The sequence below is a fragment of the Sorex fumeus genome, unplaced genomic scaffold (genome assembly GCF_029834395.1).
Source record: "Sorex fumeus unplaced genomic scaffold, SorFum_2.1 ptg000001l, whole genome shotgun sequence".
In the NCBI taxonomy this organism is placed as follows: Eukaryota; Metazoa; Chordata; class Mammalia; order Eulipotyphla; family Soricidae; genus Sorex; species Sorex fumeus.
In genome coordinates this window covers 8,418,187-8,441,592 of record NW_026606058.1, presented here as the reverse complement: position 1 = coordinate 8,441,592, position 23,406 = coordinate 8,418,187, and the positions used below count along the sequence as shown (strand labels likewise).

Genomic DNA, 23,406 nt, shown 5'->3' with positions numbered 1-23,406 from the left:
CCAGCACCTCCACAAAGTATTTCAACATGAAATTGTACATACTAACATGTGAAACTATTATGAATAAATTATAACACAAGCAACGCTTATTTATTTTACTTAATACTTATAAATTATAATACTCCATAATAAATTCTTACATGAACATATCAATAGCAGGGAAGCAAGCAAAGGACAGCTTTAGGAGTGAGTCCTCACCAAGAAGATGACATGTGAACAGACTTGAAAGAGGTTGAGGATGCCCTGTTCATATCTGAGAGTGAGACTTTCAAGGAAAGGAACCGGCAAAGACAAAGCCTGAGGTGTGCAGGAAGTGTTTGCAAAAGGCCAAGTTATTAAAAAAAAACTTTAGCTAAATTCAGAAGAAAAGAAGGAAGAGAGAAGGCATTAATAAACTGGGTCAGAAGTGAAAGGTAGAAGTCACAATAGTTGGGGCTGGACGGGTAGCACATTCACCGTGTTGAATCTGCTCCTACCACGCTATTTCGTTTTGCTGTTTCTCAAAGCAGCAAACACCTTTCCTCAGTGACTTTGTGCCTGTTGATCTGAACTGCCATTGTTTCAACCTAGTACTATACTTTTATTGGGAATTTCTTTAGAGGTAAATTTCTAAGAATGAGGGAGTGAGTTAGGGAGCCACAAAGTCCATGAAGCCGCCTCAGATCTCATGATGAACCATGAGAGTGAAAGTCCGCTGACCTTCTTTATGGGATTTACATTCTCTAGATTGTGGCATGATTCTCTTCCTTACTTTTTTCAGGCTTTTGATCAAATGTCACTTCCCCATTGAGGATGACTGTCCCACTGAAAATCACAACTCACCCATTTTATGCCTCATCCCAACATTACATATCTTTCTTTATTTTTAAAATTTCATAGCCACTATGGCCTCCTAAAATCACACATTTATTTTGCTTTTTGTCTGTTGCTATTGACTAGCATGTATACTCCATTAGAAAACCAGGATTTTTTATTTTATCCATTGCTCGAATTCCCAGATTGGTACATGGCACCTACTAGTTGCTTAATAATTATTTCTTGCGTAAAATAATGGGTGAACATTTAACCCACGGACTGTAACCTCATTGTACTTAAACCTAGTGGAATTTAACTTATGTTTAATAAATGCAGCTGTTATAGGAAAATAAGCATATTCACCATGAAAAGGTTATTTTATTTAAAAAAAGAAATTATTCAAACATACTAACTGTTTTTTTTCGGGGGGGGCACACCCAACAACATTCAGGGGCTACTCCTGGCTACGTTCAGGGTACCATATGCAATGCCAAGGAATGAACCCAGGCCAGTAGTGTACAAAGCAAATGCCCTACATGCTGTGCTATCGCTCCAGTCCTCTAACAGGCTAATTTCTATGAGGGCCTAAAACTTCATCTTCCACCAACTTGCTGGCATTTGGTCTGAGTCAATGTTGTTTTCCAATTTTTTTTAAATTGAAGTACATGATATAGGTTTCAGGTGGACAGAATGAGAACAGACTAATTTTAATACACAATGCAGGACCTGAACTTGTATAAGTTTTCTAAACAAGAGGGGGATAACATGACAAGTTACTCTCAAAGGATAACATCAGCTGCACGGAAAATAAAAGCTAGAGGAGTTAGGAAAAAAGAGGGGGTCCTAGCAATACCACTCCTGGGAATATATCCCAGAGAGGCAAAAAAGTATAGTCGGAGTGACATCTGCACTTGTTTGTTCATTGCAGCACTCTTTACAATAGCCAGAATCTGGAAAAAACCTGAGTGCCTGAGAACAGATGACTGGTTAAAGAAACTTTGGTACATCTACACAATGGAGTACTATGCAGCTGTTAGAAAAGATGAAGTCATGAAATTCATATACAAGTGGTACTACATGGAAAATATCATGCTAAGCGAAATGAGTCAGAAAGAGAGGGACAGACATAGAAAGATTGCATTCATCTGGGGAACATAAAGTAACAAAATAGGAGACTAACACCCAAGAAGATCCGAGATAAGTACCAGGAGGATTACTTCATGGCTTGGAGGTCAGCCTCACATGCTAGGGGAAATGGCAGCTCAGATAGAGAAGGGAGCACCAAATAAAGGGTGTTGGAAGGATCCTCCCAGGATGGGAAATGCGTGATGAGAGTAGACTATAGACCAAACAAGATTGCCAGTCAATGTCTCTTTTGCAAACCACAGCACTCAAAAGGAGAGAGATAACAAAAGGGGATGCCCTGCCACAGAGGCAGGGTGGGATGGGAGGATGGGGGGTGGGAAGGATACTGGGACTGGTGGTGGTGGAGAATGGGCACTGGTGGAGGGATGGGTACTTGATCATTGTATAATTGAAACCCAAGCACAAAAATTTGTAAGTCTACAACTGTACCTAATGGTGTTTCACTAATAAAAATTTAAGTAAAAAAAAAAGAGGGGGTCCAAGAAAGCCCTCCAGTGAATTGGTAGATTAGTGTCTTTAAAGGGTCAATCAGGTTGTGTTAAGCTGCAGGGCGTGGCCGAGCAGAAGCAGGACCAGTGCTGCCAGGGCCAGCGGACTGAACAAAGACATAGTGTCCTAGGACGGGGGGCGGGGGCAAAGATCTCTATTTGGGGGAGCGCTTGAAAGGAAGCAGACTTGAATTTGTTCTTTAGGTAGATACTGGCTCTGAATCTGAACAAAGGGTGAGGAGAGGCTGTTTACTAGGAGAAAAATGCAGCAACTGTATGCTGAGACTGTTTCTTTGTTTATTGCTAGTATCTGGGAAACTTGCACCTTGTTTTGCTTGTTTAATGAGCTTTAACAAAACTGCACGTACATAAGCTAGCCTAAATTCAATAAATCTGAACTTTTAAGGGCCAGTCTCGGGCCTACCTGGTTAAGCACTGCCTTGCTTAGGAAATAAAGGGACACAGAAGATTCTCAAGCCAGGGACACTGTTTCCACAGTCTTGTTCTAACCCTGTTCGTATGAGGAATCAAAAAACTTTGCTCTCAAAATATGTTTCTAAACATTAATAGCTATCCTCATTTCTTTTCTTAATTTCTTCTTCCCACTGCTACTTAATGTATTATTCCGGACGGGAAATAAGACTAATAAGGACTCTTCAATGCCAACAATAGTAGGAGGGTTGCAGCCCAGCTGTTGTATGTCATGCCCCATTAGCAAACCAACTGTCAAGCCAGTATTTTTTAAAAAGAGCCCTTGGCTCACATTTGCTTATTCATATTCAGACCCCCCAGACAGATCTTATAAAAGAAAGACTTGAAAATATATTAACCTCTGATCATTCTCCCCCCTAAAATTAAAGTTCTACTTGACAAAAAAAAATTATTAGGTTCCTTAATGGACGCATTCTTTTCCAATATAATAAAATTTCTGCAAATTTTTCATTTTATTTTTTTAGAGGACAGGATATACAGAAAGGGATAGGACAAGAAGGAGGAGAGAATTTTGAGTCACATTTTTTTATTTGTAATACATCTATATGTCTGCCACTCCCTATTCTTTTCTAATAAATATAAAGTAGAGGAATCCAAAATTTTAATTCCTGGTTATTTTGAAGTGACTTGTCACTGTCACTGTCCTCCCATTGTTCATTGATTTGCTCGAGCAGGCCCAGTAACGTCTCCATTGTGAGACTTGTTGTTACTGTGTTTAGCATATCGAATATGTCTCGGGTAGCTTGCCAGGCTTTGCTGTGCGGGCGAGATACTCTTGGTAGCTTGCTGGGTTCTCCGAGAGGGGCAGAGGAATCGAACCCGGCTCGGCCGGGCCGGCCGCGTGCAAAGCAAACACCCTACCACTGTGCTTATCGCTCCAGCCCAGTGACTTGTACTTATATACAAAACTAACTAGAAATAATTATATTGTCTTTAAAACAATCACCTGCATTGGATTTAACAATGTGCAAAGTGCTCCCATGTGAGTTAATTCAATTTTGTCTTCACTGCAATTCTCTGAGGAAAGCAGATTGGATATTATTGTTTCCGTGACTGGTCAGAAAAGTGAAACACCGAGAGGTTAACTGACTTGCTCACCTAGGAGGAACATAAACTCAAACTTCAGGAGCACAAACTATAGCTTCCAAGACTTAAAGTTATGCATCTAGAAAAAATTGAAAATGTAAGTCCACACACAAAAGATTCTGTGGGAATGTTTTGTAGAAACATTATTAATTGTAGTTAAAAAAGGAAAAGTATCCAAAATCACCATCAACCAATGAATGGATAAAGTTCAGCATATCATATAATAGACTACCAATCAGTCATAAAAAGCAAGCAAATACTGATACATAGTACAACGTTGAAAACATCGTTCTGATGTGAAATAAGACAGACACCTAAATTCTCGTGTTATACAATTCCATTTATATGAAATGTTTAGAATACACAAATTGGTAGAGTGAGGGAGAAGAGCCATTTTTATGGCTTGGATGGAGGAAAACTAAGCAATCACTGCTGATGGGTACAAAGCTTTCTTGGGGGAATGGTGATGAAGATATTCTGAGACTGGAACCTTTCTAGGTGGGGGCAATTATTGTACAGCTCGATAAATATTATAAAACCATGGAATCTCACACTTTTATCAGATCAAGTCTTTGGTATGTAAACTGTGTTTAAGTAAAACTATTATTTAAAAAAAAAGGAGAGGGGGGAACAGACACGAAGAAGAAGTTTTTCCTGTTCCTTTGCTGATTACAGAGTATTTAAGTTTCATCAAGTTTAATTCTACTCAACTAAAATCATGAGTGCCCGGAGCCAGAGTTTCCTCATCCTCTTAGCTATTTCTTCGATGCTCTTGAAGGTGTTCCAAGCCGTTCTCTTCCTCCTGTGCAACTCAGGTGCCAGGTCATTTATCATCTCAACCTAGGTACACGTAACTGTTGCATACGGAGATGTTTGTCCCGTTGAGAGCGAATGGAACGTCAGGAATTAGTCTGTTTCTCATAAACATTGTCTTCATGAGATTCAGCTGCAATTCAATCTTTCTGCACTCACGGTTGAAGTCGGCCAGCATTTGTGCCACTTGGCTAATGTTTGGTGTTATTAGAACGATGTCATCAGCGAAGAAGAGGTGCTGTAGTTGTCAACCATCTATCTTCACTCCCATTCCTTCCGATTCCAGTCGTTGCATGACATTCTTGAGGGAGGGTGGCACTGAAGAGTTTCGGTGAAATGGTATCACCCTGCCGAACCCCTCTCTTGACATAGATGATCACTTCCTTGTAGAATGGTGAGTTCTTGGTAGTGAATCTGTAATACAGTTCACTACCTGTTCAATCCTGATGTATTGAGTTTGAACGCCTCGTTTGGTTAGGGCTTCGATGACCACTTCCATCTCAACAGTATCAAAGGCCTTCTTTAAATAAATGAACGTTAGACAGAGTAGACAGAGCAGCATCTTGAACTCCCGAGAATCCTCAATGAGCTTGGTTATTGTGTGGATATGGTCAATCGTGCTGAATCCTTTTCGTAACCCGGCTTGCTCACATGGTTGTCCTTCATCTAGTGTTTTGCCAATCCTATTCAGGTGAACAGCATGTAGATGACAGACAATTCCACTATTCCACTGTTCTTCCTGTATTAACATATGCCTCAGAGACCTGGGCCCTACGAAAACAGGATGAGAACGCTATTCGGGTATCCCAAAGAGGAATCGAAAGAGCTATGCTTGGAGTATCATGCTTCACTCAAGTGAGAGAAAGAATCCGGAGTTCTGACCTCTGTCAATGATCAAGAATCGGGGCGTTTGCCAAGGCATCGAAAATCATATGGGCTGGACACATAATACCATTTGGAGATGATCCCTGGACTAGAGCCGTTACCAACTGGATTCCACGGAACATCAAAAGATTGTGTGGCCGCCCACCTATGAGATGGTCAGACTTTTTCATTGTGACCCTGAACGATCAGTTTGAGGCTCTTCGTGTTCCTGGAGTGAGCAGACACCACTGAGCTACACTAGCACGCGACAGGGACAAATGAAGATGTTACTGGTGCCCGTTCGAGCAAATCAATGAGTAATAAGGTGTCAAGTGATCAAGTGATCAAAATCATGAGTGACTTTAATTATAGGGCCCTGACATAAAGACTAGTGATCCTCAATGTTGAAAAGTCACATATTACCATGTATTATCAAGTTATATTTTCATTAACAATCACCAGAGAAGACAATGAAAGATTTCCTTTATATTTTGAAACCGGTAAAATACTTAATAGGCTTGGCTGAAGAAAATGCTGACCATGTAGATCACTGTAAATGGGGCAACTCTCAACTAAGAATATTAACTTTTTCTGCCTCCCAATGAGATTTTACTTCCTCACAGAATTTCTTTCCTGTGTTCCAAAAGCCAGCTGCTTATGTCAGCCTGGTAAAGCAGATTGAGAATTCCACACAAAGTCCATTCTTTTGGGTGGCCACATAAAAATAAACACACGTTTATTCTGAAACACCAACATAACTCATTAAGTTTGAACCTTAAAGACTCAAATGTTAATATCATCCCATATTCTCCACTAAAACTCAAAAGCATCTAGATACCCATCCTTGACATAGTCTTTTCTTGAAATAACTAGTTTGAGAACATCAAACCTAACAACAAAAGATTTACATCAGGTGGACAAACAAACACTATCTTGGGCTTAGGTACTGTTGAAGGAGTGGGCTCAGCTGATGTTCTTACTGCCTGCCTGATCCACACACCTCACCACAACCCTCACTCCTGAAATAGAAAGGTGCTGTCATCACCATCACATTAGAGCACAGCGGGCAACATAAAAACAAAGCTAAACATATAATACCTTCCCTGGTCACCAAAAGTAAATAACCCAACCAGAAATAGTGCTGTCAAGGGCAGTTAAATATGTCCCGTGGCAGAAATAACAACTGAACTGCATGAACGCAGAACTCGTCAGGAGTCCTGGGTTCCTACTCAGAATCATCACCACGGTGACTGACCAAGCACCAGGAGGATTTGGCACTGTTTGTTCACAACTAGTCGAACCTGGGAAGATTATTTGCTGAACCTGATCCCAGGGAACTGAGGATGAGACGTATCAATTTATGAAGTCGCCAGATTTCAATTATTTTTTCTCTACCTTTCTTTAAAAGAAGGCAATTTCAAAGGCTCTCTAGGGATCAGAGAAAAGGATTTGCGGTGATGTGTTTGTTGAGTGGGCAGTGTAGGGGGAAGAGACGAGGCCAACTTGAACCCCCAGGAAGACAAAAGGCCTGTACCTCACTGTGCTTTTTGCTGCCTACAGTCCAGTTCTGCATTTCTCTTCACTTCTGCTTTGCTCTGACTTACAATCTTCAACTTGCCACCAAGATAGTTAATTTAGATATTCCTTGTGCTAGAACCAAAGTACAGCCATTTCCAGCATGAACCAAAGTGCAGCCGTTTGAGCTGTTCGTAGCCATTTTGCTATTCTGCAGGATTATGTAACTGACAGCTGAACTGGGTATGAACCTGAGACCACATCTTGGGAAAGGGAACTGACAAAATTTACAATGCTTGCAGATAGTGCCAACCAATCAGTAAAAAAAAAAAAAAAAGAAGGAATCTAGTGGTCATCCAGGCCTGGAAAGAATAGAACAAAGGGATGCCCATAGGTGGCACTAACCAATCAGCTTACAGGTAAATTAGGGAGAAAGAACAATGTAATTTTAGGATACTTAAACCCTTCCCCAAGATTAGTGGGGATCATACCCAGACCATTTCTCTATGGGGTATGGCCCTGACCGGTCAGTCTGTACCGGTCAGTCTGTAGTCTGTAACTTTCTCTCTCTCTCTCTCTCTCTCTCTCTCTCTCTCTCTCTCCTCCCCCCATGTCTTCTGTAACAAATCTCTGTAAAAAAATCTTTGAACTCCTCACAGGTGCCTTATGTTTGAATTGCAGACCCTAACACCTGTGAAAGGAATTCTCTCTGGCTCTACAGCTATATTCACTCACTCTTATCCTCTGATCCTCTGTTTAATTATTTCCCCAGTTAAATTTAGAGATTCTAAGTTGGGTCTCTTATATTCTTTTTTTCTTTTTTTTTTTTTTTTGCTTTTTGCTTTTTGGGTCACACCCGGTGATGCACAAAGGTTACTCCTGGCTCTGCACTCAGGAATTACACTCCTGGCAGTGCTCAGGGGACCATATGGGATGCTGGGAATCGAACCCAGGTCAGCCACGTACAATGCAAACGCCCTACCCTCTGTGCTATTGCTCCAGCCCCACGGTCTCTTTTATTCTAAAATTTTAAAACCACTTCACTGGGCATTGTGACTTTGTTTTAATAATAACGAAAGTACTAAATGAGTTTAATCCCGATGTATACTTTCTCAATGGTAGCATCACCTACTGTTGGCTCAATCAAGAAACTGTGGTGCAATTGCATTCATCCAAAACAAAAAGTGAAAGAAAGCATGCTTGGGTCCTAATCACTCCACGAACCACTATAACTAGCCAAACCCTAATATGAGGTGAACCCTGTGCCTGTCATCATGAAGCTCGGAAATAAATGAACGAGCAGTAAGTCATACCTGAGATCCTTCTTCCTCACTGCTTCTATATCCAATTAATATTTTTCCTTTCTCCCTCATTGGTTCTTTGGGGCTTTGTTTGGAGGGGGGTGTTATTTTTAGATTTCTTGTTTGCTTTTGGACCACACCCAACAGTGCCCAGGACTTGCTGCTGGCTCTGTGCTCAGGGAACATTTCTGGTCGTTCTGGAGAGCCACATGGGATGCTGAGGATGAGACCTGGGTCATCTGCATCCAAGGCAAACACACTTCCCGTGACACTATCACCCTGACCCCTCTCCTCATTTCTTGCAACCATACTCTGAAAAATATTAGCTTATTACAATTCTCTCCTCCTTCATCTGAATCTCAAGTCATGCTGTTTCCTCGTTTGATTCACTCTTTATTTCTTACTTCTAACCTGTGTTCATTTTTCCTTGTGAAGTCTCAGGTTTCCTTTAAGTCACACCCGGAATCCCCCTGACCGTTCAGATTCAATAAAAAGCCCCACTGACATGACTGAATACTGTGTAGCACTCTCAACTTTCATCATAGAAATGATATTCTGCGGTAACTGACTGATCTGTAAGCTCCATGAAACAGGAACCATATTTGTCTGTTCATTATTGTATTTTAAGTGCTCAACACATTATGGTATACATGGTATAACCTTAGAAATATCTGTTAAATGATTATGCAAGTAAATTAAATGTACACGATTAAAAATTCCAAGAATATAATAAATTACAAAGATGGCGATTTTTTAATTTTAATTTTTATTAGTGAAACACCATGAGGTACAGTTGTAGACTTACAAACTTTTGTGCTTGGATTTTAGTTATACAATGATCGAGTACCCATCCCTCCACCAGTGCCCATTCTCCACCACCAGTGATCCCAGTATCCCTCCCATGCCCCCAATCCCGCATCCCACCCTGCCTCTGTGGCAGGGCATTCCCTTTTCTCTCTCTCCTTCGATGTTGTGGTTTGCAAAAGAGGCATTGAGTGGCAATCATGTTCGGTCTATAGTCTACTTTCAGCATGCATCTCCCATCCTGGGAGGATCCTCCCAACACCCTTTATTTGGTGCTCCCTTCTCTATCTGAGCTGCCCCCTCCCCTAGCGTGTGCGGCTGGCCTCTAAGCCATGGAGTAAACCTCCTGGTACTTATCTTGGCTATAAAGATGGCGATTTTTGAAAATCTCAAAATACCATAAAAAATCTAAAATGCTTGGAACACTGTTGTTTAGGGAGCTTCTGTAACCTTTTTAAATATAAAATACATTTTACCAGTATAATTCATTTTCCAGGGCTGTAATCATAGATAAACACTCAAAAAAAAAGCATGAAAATCTCTGGACCTTCATGCTATAGTAACATGGTTCAGGTTCACCTAAACTGGGGCTGGGAACCCAGACCTTGTTAGCGGCAACCATTATCTCTGTGTATTTTCTTTTTTTTTTTTTCTCTCTGTATATTTTCAAGGTTGTTCAATTCATAAAGGCAGGTTTTCATAAAGGTATAAAAGTTCCTTTCAGATCAACCCTTCCCTCTTGGTCTCGAGAGACGTCAAGATTCTACTGGAAAAATTTGCCAGGATAGGTGGGGCTTCACCAGGCTGACTCATTGTGGTTGGACGAGGACTGCCAGGAAAGCCAGCTGCGGACTATAATCAGGCAAACATTACAACTGGTTTTGCTGACATTTTCATGTTGAAGAAGACATTGTTAGATAATGCACGCATAGAAGAAACCAGTTGGAGGCACCCTCTGGATTCTATAGCAAACCACCCCTACTTTCTACCTCTCCCACTCCCTGACTTTTATGCAGCATCTACCAGATTGAGTCTGTGTTCAAAATAAAACTGTACCCGTTTCATCAATGTAATCTCTCCTACAAATGATTCTGTCAAGCCCCTAAGAATTTTGGAATCACCCGAGTTACCCTTGTCTCTACTACTTTATTCATATTATTCGAGTCTTTGTCTCTCTACTATTCAAATAGATGTGGTAATGATACTTATTTCATTGATTGTAAAAGTGAACATGACAAGGGGCTAAAACAACAGGTGAGATATCTTGCCGAAGACTAATATTTGATACAGTTTAGTTCTTATTGAGAGCTACTTCTATCCTCTAAATGAACCTTGAAAATATTTCAAATCTACAATTGTACCTCAAGGTGTTTCACTAATAAAAATCTAAACAACAACAAAAATAAGAGTCACTATCACTTCGGTGGTCTCTGACCTCAATGAGTTTGCAGTTTCCAGTAGAGTAAGTATGTGCATTTAGAGATATGAAAGCAGTTTACACTATTATGGATTAATATATCACTGTCCACTGTCCTCCCGTTGTTCATCGATTTGCTCGAGCGGGCCCAGTAACGTCTCCATTGGAGACTTTGTTGTTACTGTGTCTGGCATACCGAATACGTCACGGGGAGCTTGCCAGGCTCTGCCGTTAAGGCGAGATACTCTCGGTAGCTTGCCGGGCTCTCCGAGAGGGGCGGAGGAATCGAACTCGGGTCGGCCATGTTGGCTGTGTGCAAGGCAAACGCCCTACCGCTGTGCTATCGCTCCAGACCATGTTATGGATTAAGATGAAATAAATATTAAAAAATATTAAAAAAGAAAAAAATACTTTAGAAGGTCTGTTTATTTCTTTTGCTCTACATTTATACTTTTGTCATGATAATTTAGGTGGAAAATTGACCTCTTTGAATTTATAATTAAAAATAAGTGCACTTTTCTTGGTTTCCCATACAAATCAATTAATACACAGATACACCCTGGACCCTGCTCCAGGCTGTTTTCACTTGGGTCACCCCAGAGGGGGGCGGATGAAAGTCCTCCCTGCCCCAAGGGCCCCAGCCCCAGCAGCCGACCTCCACTACCCAACCACCACCACACTCCAGGCAGCTTTTCAGACCCTCAGGCTGAACCTCACGCATGAATGAAGTCCCACGGATTCACCCAGGTAATGTGAAACTTTGTGACTTAGACTCTGGGCTCAATGAGACCCAGGAACAGAGATCCTCTGCCTGCTTCCTCCAGTCTCTGGAGACCCAGGGATCACACCCATATGCCACTCCCTGCTGGCACCAGATAATCCCCTCATCGGCCACCCTCCAGAACTCATTGGCTGCTTGTCCCGGAAGGGAGCATAAAATGAGGGCCCCATAACCATGCCACCAGACTCCACGCCAGAGTGGGGTGGGTGAGAGCCCTCCCTGGCACAAGGGACCCAGCCCCAGCCCTCAAACCAATATTCCATCCAAAGGCAATGAAAATTAAGTCATCCCTGGAGGAGAAATTCAATAAATTCAACAACTTGATTCACAGTATGAAAGAATCCATACAGACGGAATTGAAGGAGCTACAGAATACAAAAGCAAACCACAGCAACAGAATTCTCAATGCAAGAACCATGACAACAAATTAAAGACAAAATACAAGCCATGATTAATATGAAGGAAAGAAAAAAAATGGAAGAGAATGCAAGACTATTTTTGTCTTTCCACTAAATGTAAATTGAACGTAAGATTCTTAATGCATAACAGAAAAAAAGAAGTAATATATGAATAAATGGAATACAAGAAGGAGAAGGAAAAAGAGAACAACTGGTGGAAGAAATAACTGAGAACTTCCCCCGTCTTTGAAGGGAGGTGCCTGCATAGATTCAAAAGGTTCAGAGACTATTAAACAAAATAGACTCCAACAGAACCAAGATACAAAATAATAAATATGGCTAAAAAAAAGAGATAGGGACAGACTATTTAAAATATCAAGAGAGAAGTAAAAACTCAAATACAAGGGAAAAGCATAAGAATAACAACATGTCTCCCAAATGATACCATACAAGCAAGAAAAGAGTGGGACAGCATATTCGAAGTACTGAATAAAATAACTTTCAACTTAAACTAAAATCTCCTATCAAACGTGGCTAGATGGATCAAGGAACAAAATCCATCTATTTTCTGCTTACAGGAAAACATCTAAATTCACAAAATAAACACAGGCTCAGAGTTAAAGGATGGAAAGTAATTATACAAATGAATGATAGACAAAATGTTCATCTATATTATCGGGGAAATCTAAATTAATATGACAATGAAATATCATCTCACAATAGTGAAAATGATACATATCAAGAAGAAGAAAAAGAAAAAAACTGGAAAAAAGCTGTGTTGGTGGAGATGTGGTGAAAAGGCACTCTCATTCCCGGTTGTGTGGTTCAACCCCAGTGGAAAAGTATGGATATATCTCAGAAAACTAAGAATTGGGCTACTGTATGACCCAGCAACTCCAATTCTGGATATATAGCCCCAGGACACAAACACATTCATTCAAATGGACATATGCATACCATTATTCACTGCAGCACTTAGTACAATCTATGGAATCAATCTAGGTGTCCAAGGACATATGATTGGATGTGTAGTAAATATACACAATGGAATACTATGCAGTTGCTAGGAATGATGAAAATATGTCATTTGCTGCAACTTGAATGGAATTGGAAAATATAATGAAGTAAATAGACGATATAAGGAAGTAACTGGAAGACACATGAGGTAATTGGATGGAATTGCAGGATACAATAAGTAAGTCAGTGGAAGAAAGATGAACACATCATGATCTCACTTATCTGGGGTATGTAGAATAAAAGACAAGGAACGCTACATATTAGAGGTAGGATACCTAGATCATCCTTGACCCTAGAGTATAGGAAGAAGAAAAAAGGGAATTTAAGAAATTAAGCAGGGAAAATAAGAAGAGACAGAGAAAGAAAGGGGAGCAGGAGAGAGGGTTCACAGCACATCAGTGGTGAATGTTAGGTTTGTATTTCTGTGTTTCTAAACCACAGAGCCTACAACACTGAAAGAAGAAGATCCAAACTAAAACAACCAAATTTTAAAAAGTGCCTGTCCACTGGTTGAACTCTACAAAAAGAAAACATCCGACCCCATCAGAAAATGGGGAGATGAAATGAACAGAAACTTTCTCAAAGAAGAAATCCGAATGATCAAAAGGCACGTGAAAAAATGCTCTTCATCACTAATCATCAGGGAGATACAGATCAAAACAACAATGAGATATCACCTCGCACCACAGAGACTGGCCCACATCTAAAAGAACAAAAGCAACCAGTGTTGGCACGGATGTGGGGAGAAAGGGACTCTCCTTCACGGCTGGTGGGAATGCCAACTGGTTCAGCCCTTTTGTAAAACAGTATGGACGCTCCTCAAAAATTAGAAATTGAGCTCCCATTTGACCCAGCAATACCACTTCTGTGAATATATTACAGAGATGCAAAAAAAAAAGTATAGTAGAAATGACATCTGCACTTACATATTCGTTGCAGCACTGTTTACAATAGCCAGAATCTGGATAAAACCCAAGTGCCTGAAAACAGATGACTGGTTAAAGAAACTTTGGTACATTTGCATACTGGAATACTATGCAGCTGTTAGAAGAGATGAAGTCATGAAATTTTCATATAGGTGGATCAACATGGAAAGTATCATGTTAAGTGAAATGAGTCAGAAAGAGAGGGATAGACATAGAAAGAGTGCACTCATTTGTGGAAGATAAAATAACAGAATGGGAGACTAAAACCCAAGAATAATAGATATATGTACTAGGAGAATTATTCCACAGCTTAGGAGCTGGCCCCACATGCTGGGGGTAAAGGCAGCTTAGATAGAGAAGGGACCACCAAGTAAAGGGTGCTAGGAGGGCCCACTCAGGATAGGGAATGTGAGCTGAATGTAGACCACAGACCGAACATGATGGCCACTTAATACCTCTATTGCAAACCACAACACCCAAAAGGAGAGAGAGAGAGAGAGAGAGAGAGAGAGAGAGAGAGAGAGAGAGAGAGAGAGAGAGAGAGAGAAGGAACGCCCTGCCGCAGAGACAGGGTGGGGTGGAGGGGCGGGGTGGGGGTGGTGGGAGGGATGCTGGGACCATTTGTAGTGGAAAATGGGCACTGGTGGAGGGATGGGAACTCAATCATTGTATGACTGAAACACAAGCATGAAAATCTGTAAGTCTGCAACTGTACCTCACAGTGATTCACTAATAAAAATAAATACAATTTTTAAAATGAATTTTTTAAGAAAAAGGCTATCAGTTCAATGATAAAGAAGTGCTATCAGATGTCCCTTTGCTTTAAATCTGAGGGGGGACTGAATATTTTAGCATAATGCATGATATTTGCCTTAGGTTGTTGTTGATATTCTTTTATCAAACTAAAGAAGTTCCCTACTTAAAAACAATAAACTATGTTCAGTTTTACTAAAAATATAAATAAATAAATAAATAAATAAATAAAATGTGCCTGTCAAGAGGGAGGCAGGGATGTGGGAGGGAAACTAAGGACAATGGTGGAGGGAAGGTGACATTGATAGTGGGCTTGGGGCTGGAAAGTTGTATGCCTGAAACTGAACTATAGAAAACTTTGCAAATTATGATGACTTAATAAAAAAAATATTTAGTGTTATCTGGAATAAAGGGCTGGAGCGATAGCACAGTGGGTAGGGCGTTTGCCTTGCACACGGTGGACCTAGGTTTGATTCCTCCATCCCTCTCAGCAAGCTACTGAGAGTATCCCGCCCGCACGACAGAGCCTGGCAAGCTCCCCATGGCATATTCGATATGCCAAAAACAGTAACAACCAGTCTCACAATGGAGATGTTACTGGTGCCCGCTCAAATAAATAGATGAACAATGGGACAACAGTGTTTCGACAGTGCTGGAATAAGATATGAAGAGTGTGTAAGTATCAGGTAAAAAATAGGGAGGGGGGCCAGAGCGATAGCAAAGCGGGTAGGGCATTTGCCTTGCACGCGGCCGACCTGGGTTCGATCCCCGGCATCCCATATGGTCCCCCAAGCACCGCCAGGAGTAATTCCTGAGTGCAGAGCCAGGAATAACCCCTGAGCATCGCTTGGTGTGACCCAAAAAGCAATAAATAAATAAATAAATAAATAAATAAATAAAATTTTAAAAGGCCCTCCCGTTGATCGTCGATTTGCTCGAGCGGGCCCAGTAACGTCTCCATTGGAGACTTTGTTGTTACTGTGTCTGGCATATCGAATACTCTCGGTAGCTTGCCGGGCTCTCCGAGAGGGGCGGAGGAATTGAACTCGGGTCGGCCATGTTGGCCACATGCAAGGCAAACGCCCTACCCGCTGTGCTATCGCTCCAGCCCCTGATATTTTTGGCTCATTTTAATAGGGAGGGGAAAAGCTTTGTCAGGCATATAGAAGAAGCAGTTGAACAAAGATTGAGAAGTATGAAGAAGCTTTAGTTGCAAGAAATTCACAACTAATTGAGAAGAAAGCCTGTGATATAGAATAGTGGGAGATTAAAGTAGATTTGCAGTTTAATTAGAGAAAACAGAATTTCCCTCCATGCCCACCAAAGGAAAGTAGTTCACAATTTCTTTATGAACCAGCACCTTATTAATATCTAACTTTCACCAAATGAGCTCTCCAACCTAGAAGTAATTTATGTCACAGACATGATCAGTATTTTCAGGCCCCTGTTACAAGATTGTACATGAATTCCTATTACTCTTTGTGCTTTGTGTTCTCATTTGTAAATGGGAGAAATGATGATTAGGCATTAATTGAGCACGAGGTTAAGCATTAAATGAGATACTACCACACATTCTTAGAATGCCATTTGACACATAGAAAGTAATCAATATATGCTGTGACCATTATCTGCATGGTCTTTGAGCCTCACAGAGGTGATCCAAGAGATGCGGTGTGAGGGAGTGCTGTGATCAATGAGAAAGAACATAGGAAGGACTATTTTCTCAATATAGTATAGGAAACTATGTCAATTTGTGTGTAAAATTTTACTGAGCTAAGGGCCGCCCCCCCTCCCCTCCGCCACGCCATGTAATCCCATCAAGGCCAAGTCCCAGAGACTATAAAACCCAGCTCCCAGAAAAGAACAGAACAGAGTCTCCTGCCCCCGTGCCTGGCCTTCCTTGCCAGGGCCCTTTGGAGCGGGGCGGGTTGAGTTTCCCTCCCCACCCGGAACAGAGCTCCAGCAGCCAAAGATCTCTAGAACCAGCCACAACCATGCTGAGACCACTCTCCACACACAGGAAGGCACCAGCAAAGGAACAAAGGCATGCGGGTCCCGGGACTGAGATCTCCAAGCCTACTCGGATCGGGGCTGAGCATCTTCCACCCAGATCTTCCACCTTCCAGTAGGGGGGAGTCATACCCACCAACTGACTGCCCCCCCTCCCCGCCCCGGTGCCGTGTAATCCCATCAATGGCCAAGACCCAAAGACTATAAAACCCTGCTCCCAGAAGGGACATCTTATTATCTCATTCTTACTTTGGACAACCTGGCAGGCTACCGAATGTAACCTGCCCACACGTCAGAGTCTGGCAAACTCCCCGTGGCATACCCAATATGCCAAATACCAGTAACAATGATGGGTCTCATTCTCCTGACCCTGAAAGAGCCTTGAATATGGCACTTTTTAAAATCTCAGGGCTAGGATGAAGGAAACGTTACTGGGGCCTGCTCGAGGCAATCAACGAACAACAGGATAGTCGGGATCGTGATCGTAAAGGGCCCATCAGGATTTACAAGCCTTGCACATAAACTCAGTAAACCTGAAAACGTCTCAATCTATGAGTCCTAGTCCCCACACTTAAAAACTAGAGGCAGTGATGCATATTTCTGATTCCATGGAAATTTATCAAGAAAAAATAAGGCAACCTATGGGAAGAACTGTTCAAGTCTTCAAACACAGAATAATAGTTGAACAGTTACTGCACCACTACTGCCACTGAAGTTCTCAAGACTACCCACCACTGTCCTCCTTTATTCCCTTTTTCCTTCCTGTCCTCCACCCAACCCCACTGCTTGGTAGTAAAACTCTTCTATCTGGGAAAAGAATATATATTGGCTTCAACCTGAAAATTTCACCCTAGTCCACAATTTAACTTACACCATGATCTATTTCAGTTTATACAGTGAAAGGAAAGGACATTGACCAAGAATTGCTGGAAAGGGCTCCCAGATCTATTCAGTACCATTTGAGGAGCCTCCCAATGCCCCACCAAATGATCGCTAAGTGTCCTTTTCTCTGTAGCCTAGTTTAGTTTGTATCAGGGGTCCCCATGATTGCAAATAGCAACAATAGATCAGAAGAAAACTTAGGATTCCATATCGGAAAGTCAGCTGATCTTTGCTCATTGTCCACCTTGATCCAATATTTTCCCTCTTCACTGCATCTGGCCAGTAGGCAGGGGTCACACCCACTAACTGGCCTCTGGCGCCGCGTAATCCCATCAACGGCCAAGACCCAGAGACTATAAAACCCAGCTCCCGGAAGCACGCGGCCGCATTTGCAGCCGCGCGACATTTTGTTATCTCATTCTTACTTTGGACAAACTGGCAGGCTACTGAATGTAACCTGCCCACACAGCAGAGTCTGGCAAACTCCCTGTGGCATACCCAACATGCCAAGTACCAGTAACAATGATGGGTCTCATTCTGAAAGAGCCTTGAATATAGCACTTTAAAAAAAAAATCTCAGAGCTAGGACGAAGGAGACGTTACTGGGGCCTGCTCGAGGCAATCAACGAACAACAGGATGGTCGTGATTGTGATCGTGACCGCATCTGGCCATTCATTTTATCAGCGGAAGTAACATCCCTGACTTTTATGACCTAAGTCACTTCTCAACTAAAATAAGCACAGAAATACTAGCTTGCTGAGAGAACAGCAAGAGGCCGGGGTTGTAGTGTTAGTACCCCAGCGCCTACCCTCAGCTCTACACAGCTATTCAGAGATTTCATCTTTGAAAATCATTTAATACTTTCATAAACTCTGTGCCTTTTTTGGTTAATATTTTGGTGATGCCAGGGATATGTGCCTTTTATTGAAAACAACTCTTTTTAAAAAATCCACAGGGCATACATTCTTTTTTTTTTATTAGTGAAACACCATGAGGCACAGTTATAGACTTACAAATTTTTGTGCTTGGGCATACATTCTTTTATTCTCAGGAAATTGTTATTTGAAACACTATGTCCACAGGAATATGTTACAGGGTGTATAGTGAGTTTTAGTGAAATATTTCTGTTTACAAATTGGGACAGGGCAGGGTAAACCTATGTAAACACTTTTTAATAAAAAAATTAATCTCATTTTTTATTTCATATCACAACCCTTCTGTTTAAGAATGAATGAAACACACTAGAAGCTAATTTGCTCCTGTGCGTCCTCAACTCCAGTTAACCCCAGAGGGCACCAAAGAGCTTTTTCCCTTTTTAGCACTTGGCAGTGTAGTAACCCTTGGGTATTCTTTCTAGGCCTTCAAACCTATCCCAGTAGGTGGGTTCGAAGATTGTACAGACTTCATGGGATCAAACCAGGGCACCCAGGCAATCCAGGCACTATATTATATCATCAACAATTGGGCTCTTAGTGCAATATAAGAATAAACATATCAAGACAGAGTGCGCCAAGAGTTGGATCAGCAGTTTGAAAACAACGCCAGACTCTTGTTGAAGAGCAAATGGTTGTAACTGAGCCTCCTGGGATTGCAGATCGTGCCCAGACAACTAGAGTGATCTATGCCAGCGACAAGAAAGATAATGCCAGTCCAGTGATGGGGTTTTCTAAGCTCTCTCCAGTTCAGCTTCTGAGTTTTGGGGCACCATTTAAACGTCCTGAAATTTTGTCTGCGAAATAAACCAAGTGGCCTATTAATTGCATTTTTACATGTAAGAAGTAACCAAACAGCAAGCCAGAGATGTTGCTAAAGGCAGCTGGTATGAGCCATGGTCTTCAGCATATAACAAATAGACCATATGCTTACTGGGATGAACCGTATGAAAAGAGACAACTCCACAAGTCTGTAGATACAACACAAAGGGACCCGGGTTTGATACCCTGTGTGGCCCATTAGCACAGAAACTGTGAATAGCTTCCTGAGCACCCATGCCGGATATGCCCCAAAGCCACATCATCTTTTTTTAAATAGGTACTTAAATGGCACAAACGCCCATAATCCAAACAAGTCAAGAGTCTAATTCGCAGAAGACATCGCTAATCTGTGGTCTTGCTTCTAATTGGGATGACAGTTATCCACCCACGCGACTTACCTTCTCGAAGTCTCGAAGAGCCTGAGTCTGCACCTGGGGGCGGGTCTCAAATGCTCTGAGAGTGTCTGTCTGCTCCAAAGGGACCCTCTCACACCTTCTCCAGGCCTGCGACTGTGCTGGTGGACCTCGGACTTTGATGTCACAGAGAAAAGCTGCAATGAAACAGGATGACCAAAAAATGTACACAACTGTTGCATTATAATCACTCTATCCTATATGGCCCGGTAGAATTGGCTGCTGCGAAATGCACATCAGTTCTAGACCACGTGAAAACACTTCACATAAAGTCGCCAGTGGTGGATCATTTTCTAGCTTATGCTGTCAGGTCCGTGTAAATGATGTTCCTATTCTCCCATCGAGCACTGAGATCTATTATTATTATTATTATTATTATTTGGTTTGGGGATCATGCCTGGAGCTTACTCCTGGCTCTGCAGTCAGGGACCACTCCTGAAGAGACTCAGGGGACAATATGGGGAATTAAGGATCAAAACCTGAGTCAGTCACATACAAGGCAAGAGCCCTACCTGCTGTACTATCACTCAGATCCAGAAGTTCTTCTCTACCTCTTGGATCTGGATAGGTCTAGCAACCTCCTTTGATCAAAACACATAAAGAAATATGGCCCTGCACCTGCCCTCTAGGAGCTCCGGTGGCAGCGAGAAGCTACAGATACAAGTGGCAGTGACAACAAATCCCAGGCCTCATGGGACAGGGGAGGAGTGGGCCCTTCTCCTTCTCCCCGCCCCGATGGAACTCCGAGATGATGCCACATCCAGTCACCATTTACTTAAGCTCCCACACAGCCACAATCCAGAGACACACAAATGAATCTCGGACCCAAGCAACATGTTGCAGTGGTTTCTTCAGACGCTCATTATTAAAATTTTAGAATTCCTAGAGTACGTGGCCAGTCTTGTGGCCGCACAACATTATATTATATCCATAACAAGCAACACAAAACACATTGTCTAGCATTGCATTTCCCTCAGGTATGAAGAGTGGTAGGACTGGTCTCAAAATATCAAAGGTAACTAAAGTACAGAAAGAGAGTATTGTGCAAACACCCAGTAAGAGAGAGAGAACAAAAGGGAATGCCCTGTCACAGAGGCAGGGTGGGATGGGGAGGATGGGGGGTGGGAGGGATACTGGGATCCGTGGTGGTGGGAAATGGGCACCGGTGGAGGGATGGATATTTGATCATTGTATAATTGAAACCCAAGCACAAAAATGTGTAAGTCTGCAACTGTACCTCATGATGTCTCACTATTAAAAAAAATTTTAATAAAAAAAAAAGAAAAGAAAAAGTAGCATACAGGACCATCACTTGCATGTAAGGTGGATAAAATAGGTATCATGTGTCACATTTTCAGAAGGTGGGTTGCTGTATCATTTTGAAACATGCTTGTTACCCTAGATATAAAACAGCAACCAAAAAGTTATGAATACTGAGAATTGTTTTGCAAAATAAATATTTAATGTCTTAAAAAAAACTGTCACATTTGATTATTTTACTGTTTGTATATCAGATTTCTGATAATATGGTTTTCATGTTATTGGGGGGTCTCAATAAATAAATGTAATATTTACTAATTTAAAAAAAAGAGTATTGTGCAAATTATCTGCCACACAGGCAGGAGGAGGTGTGGAATGGCAGGCGGGGGGAGGGATACTGGGGATTTTGGTGGTGGAAAACGTGCACTGGTGAAGGGATGGGTGTTTGATAACTATTTGATCGAAGCTCAAACATGAAAGTTTTGTTACTGTTCCTCACGGTGAATTAAGAAAAAAAGAAAAGAAAAAGAAAATTAAAAAAAAAGAAAGAAATTGGCTCTAGATGAGGTTTAGAGACAGGACCTGAAAAAAAAATGCATTTTTCCTCTTATATTTCTCTTCTTAAAACCTCAAGACGATAATGTTGTGCAGAAGCCCATCTGCCCTCTCAGAGAAGGGCAGGACTAACTTCGGGGAGATGATGATGCCTCAGCTCACAGCCAGGCATCAACTGCCAGACACTTGAGGAAAACCATATTGGACACTCGGCGTCAATCAAACCTTCAGAAGGTTGCAGTACTGTGGGTGATGCCGGGTGGCAGCAGGAGAAGAAATGCCATATGAACTGTGATGAGTGGTAGGTCGTTGGTTGGTGAGGAGAGGGAAGGTGAGGAAGGGAAAAGGAGAGGGGAGAGAAATGGGAGAGGGAGGGAGAGGGAAGAAGAGGAGATATAAGGAGAAAGAAGGGGGACAGGAAGGACATGACATGAGAAAGAAGAGTAGACGGGACAGGGAGGAGAGGCCGGGAAGCAAAGGGAGTTGAAATTTTCCAAACAGGGAAAGGTCCCCTTCAGAATTTTTCTTATTTTCTTCTAAATATCACCCCCAAATCACAGGAGAATATTCTAAACCAACAATTGGCAATATTATCAGGAAACCAAAAAAATTTTCTGATGGAGAAATACTGTGAGAAATCAAGAAATACTGTGGCAGTCACTATACCTAGTTTTGGGGGCTTGGGGTGAAGTCGGAGCCATACCCAGTGCAGGGACTCCTGGTAAGGATCACCACTGACCAGCACTGCTGGAACCTAACCAGGACAGCCTGCATGGATGGCAAGCGGTATCTCTCCACCCCAACTCTATTTTTTTTTTTTGCTTTTTGGGTCACACCCGGCAATGCACAGAGGTTAGTCCTGGCTCTGCACTCAGGAATTACCCTTGGCAGTGCTCAGGGGACCATATGGGATGCTGGGAACTGAACCCGGGTCGGCCACGTGCAAGGCAAACGCCCTACCTGCTGTGCTATTGCTCCAGCCCACTCTAATTTTTTTTTAAAGAAGGTTTCTGAGACAGAGGAAACTACTGAAAAGGTTCTGCTATATTCTGGGATAAGGAAACTCTAACTCAGAGGAAAAGGAAGTTGAGGTTGGAAAAATTCAGAGGGGAAAAGACGAAAAGGCACGGGAAGATGACGATGATGCAGACCAAGATGAAGCAGAAAGAAATGATGACAAGCAGGACTGTTCCAATACGGCTTTTCCAGAGCCCCGGAGAAGCTGAAACTGCTGGAGTGCATTTTGTGTACGTGGAAGGACCAGGTCTGTTTCCTGACGCCACCAGGAGTAAGCTGGGAGTGAGCACCACTGGGTGTGACCCAAAAACAATCCCCCAAAGTGTGAGCAGTTTATAACGTATTTTAGGCGTGATTTAGAACAATTTACTGAGGTGGAGAAGTAGATGCTCGAGTAGTACGTGGAAATTTGAAAATTCACTAAAAATCTGAAGTTTTTGCCCAGATGAATTTATAGGGTAGTTAATTCAAGGAAAATATGATCAACAGGAAAAAGAAATTGTGCAAGACAATATTTACAATGTTTACATCCTCCTTACCTGCTGCCTGACTTGTTCTGGGAACCATCTCCCCATCTTCCTCTGCAATAAAATCTCTGTGGAGAGAAATGACAATGAATGAAATAGAACCTCCACACAGCTCCCTGTAGCCCAGTCCCTGATGCTACAAGGCATCTATATTCTGTTTTCATGTACTTGTCCACACATATGCACTAAGCTCCTGCTATGTCAGGGTCAATGAAATGCTGCAGGTGAAGAGAAAGTCACTGAGTGCCACTGGGTACGGCCCCGACTCCATCCCACCCCTCAAAAACCCCCTTGATAAGTACAAGTATTTAAATATACCAGCCCGAGTATTGGATTACTATCATAGTGAATGTTAGGAAGAAAATGCAGAGATCACTTAACTTTTCCTGAA

At 42.0% G+C, this 23,406-nt stretch overlaps 1 protein-coding gene across 1 annotated transcript in view; it reads right to left on the bottom strand.

Annotated features, from left to right (window-relative positions):
• Window positions 1-23,083, bottom strand: part of LOC130028593 (myomegalin) — a 179,565-nt gene extending 156,482 nt beyond the window's left edge. The window contains exons 1-2 of the mRNA XM_056120254.1: window positions 23,028-23,083; window positions 19,642-19,793 (exon numbers count right to left, since the gene is read on the bottom strand). Coding sequence (XP_055976229.1) covers window positions 19,642-19,793; window positions 23,028-23,055 — 180 coding nt within the window. The 5' untranslated portion in view covers window positions 23,056-23,083. The remainder of the gene's footprint in view (window positions 1-19,641; window positions 19,794-23,027) is intronic.
• Between the last annotated feature and the right edge of the window lie 323 nt (window positions 23,084-23,406).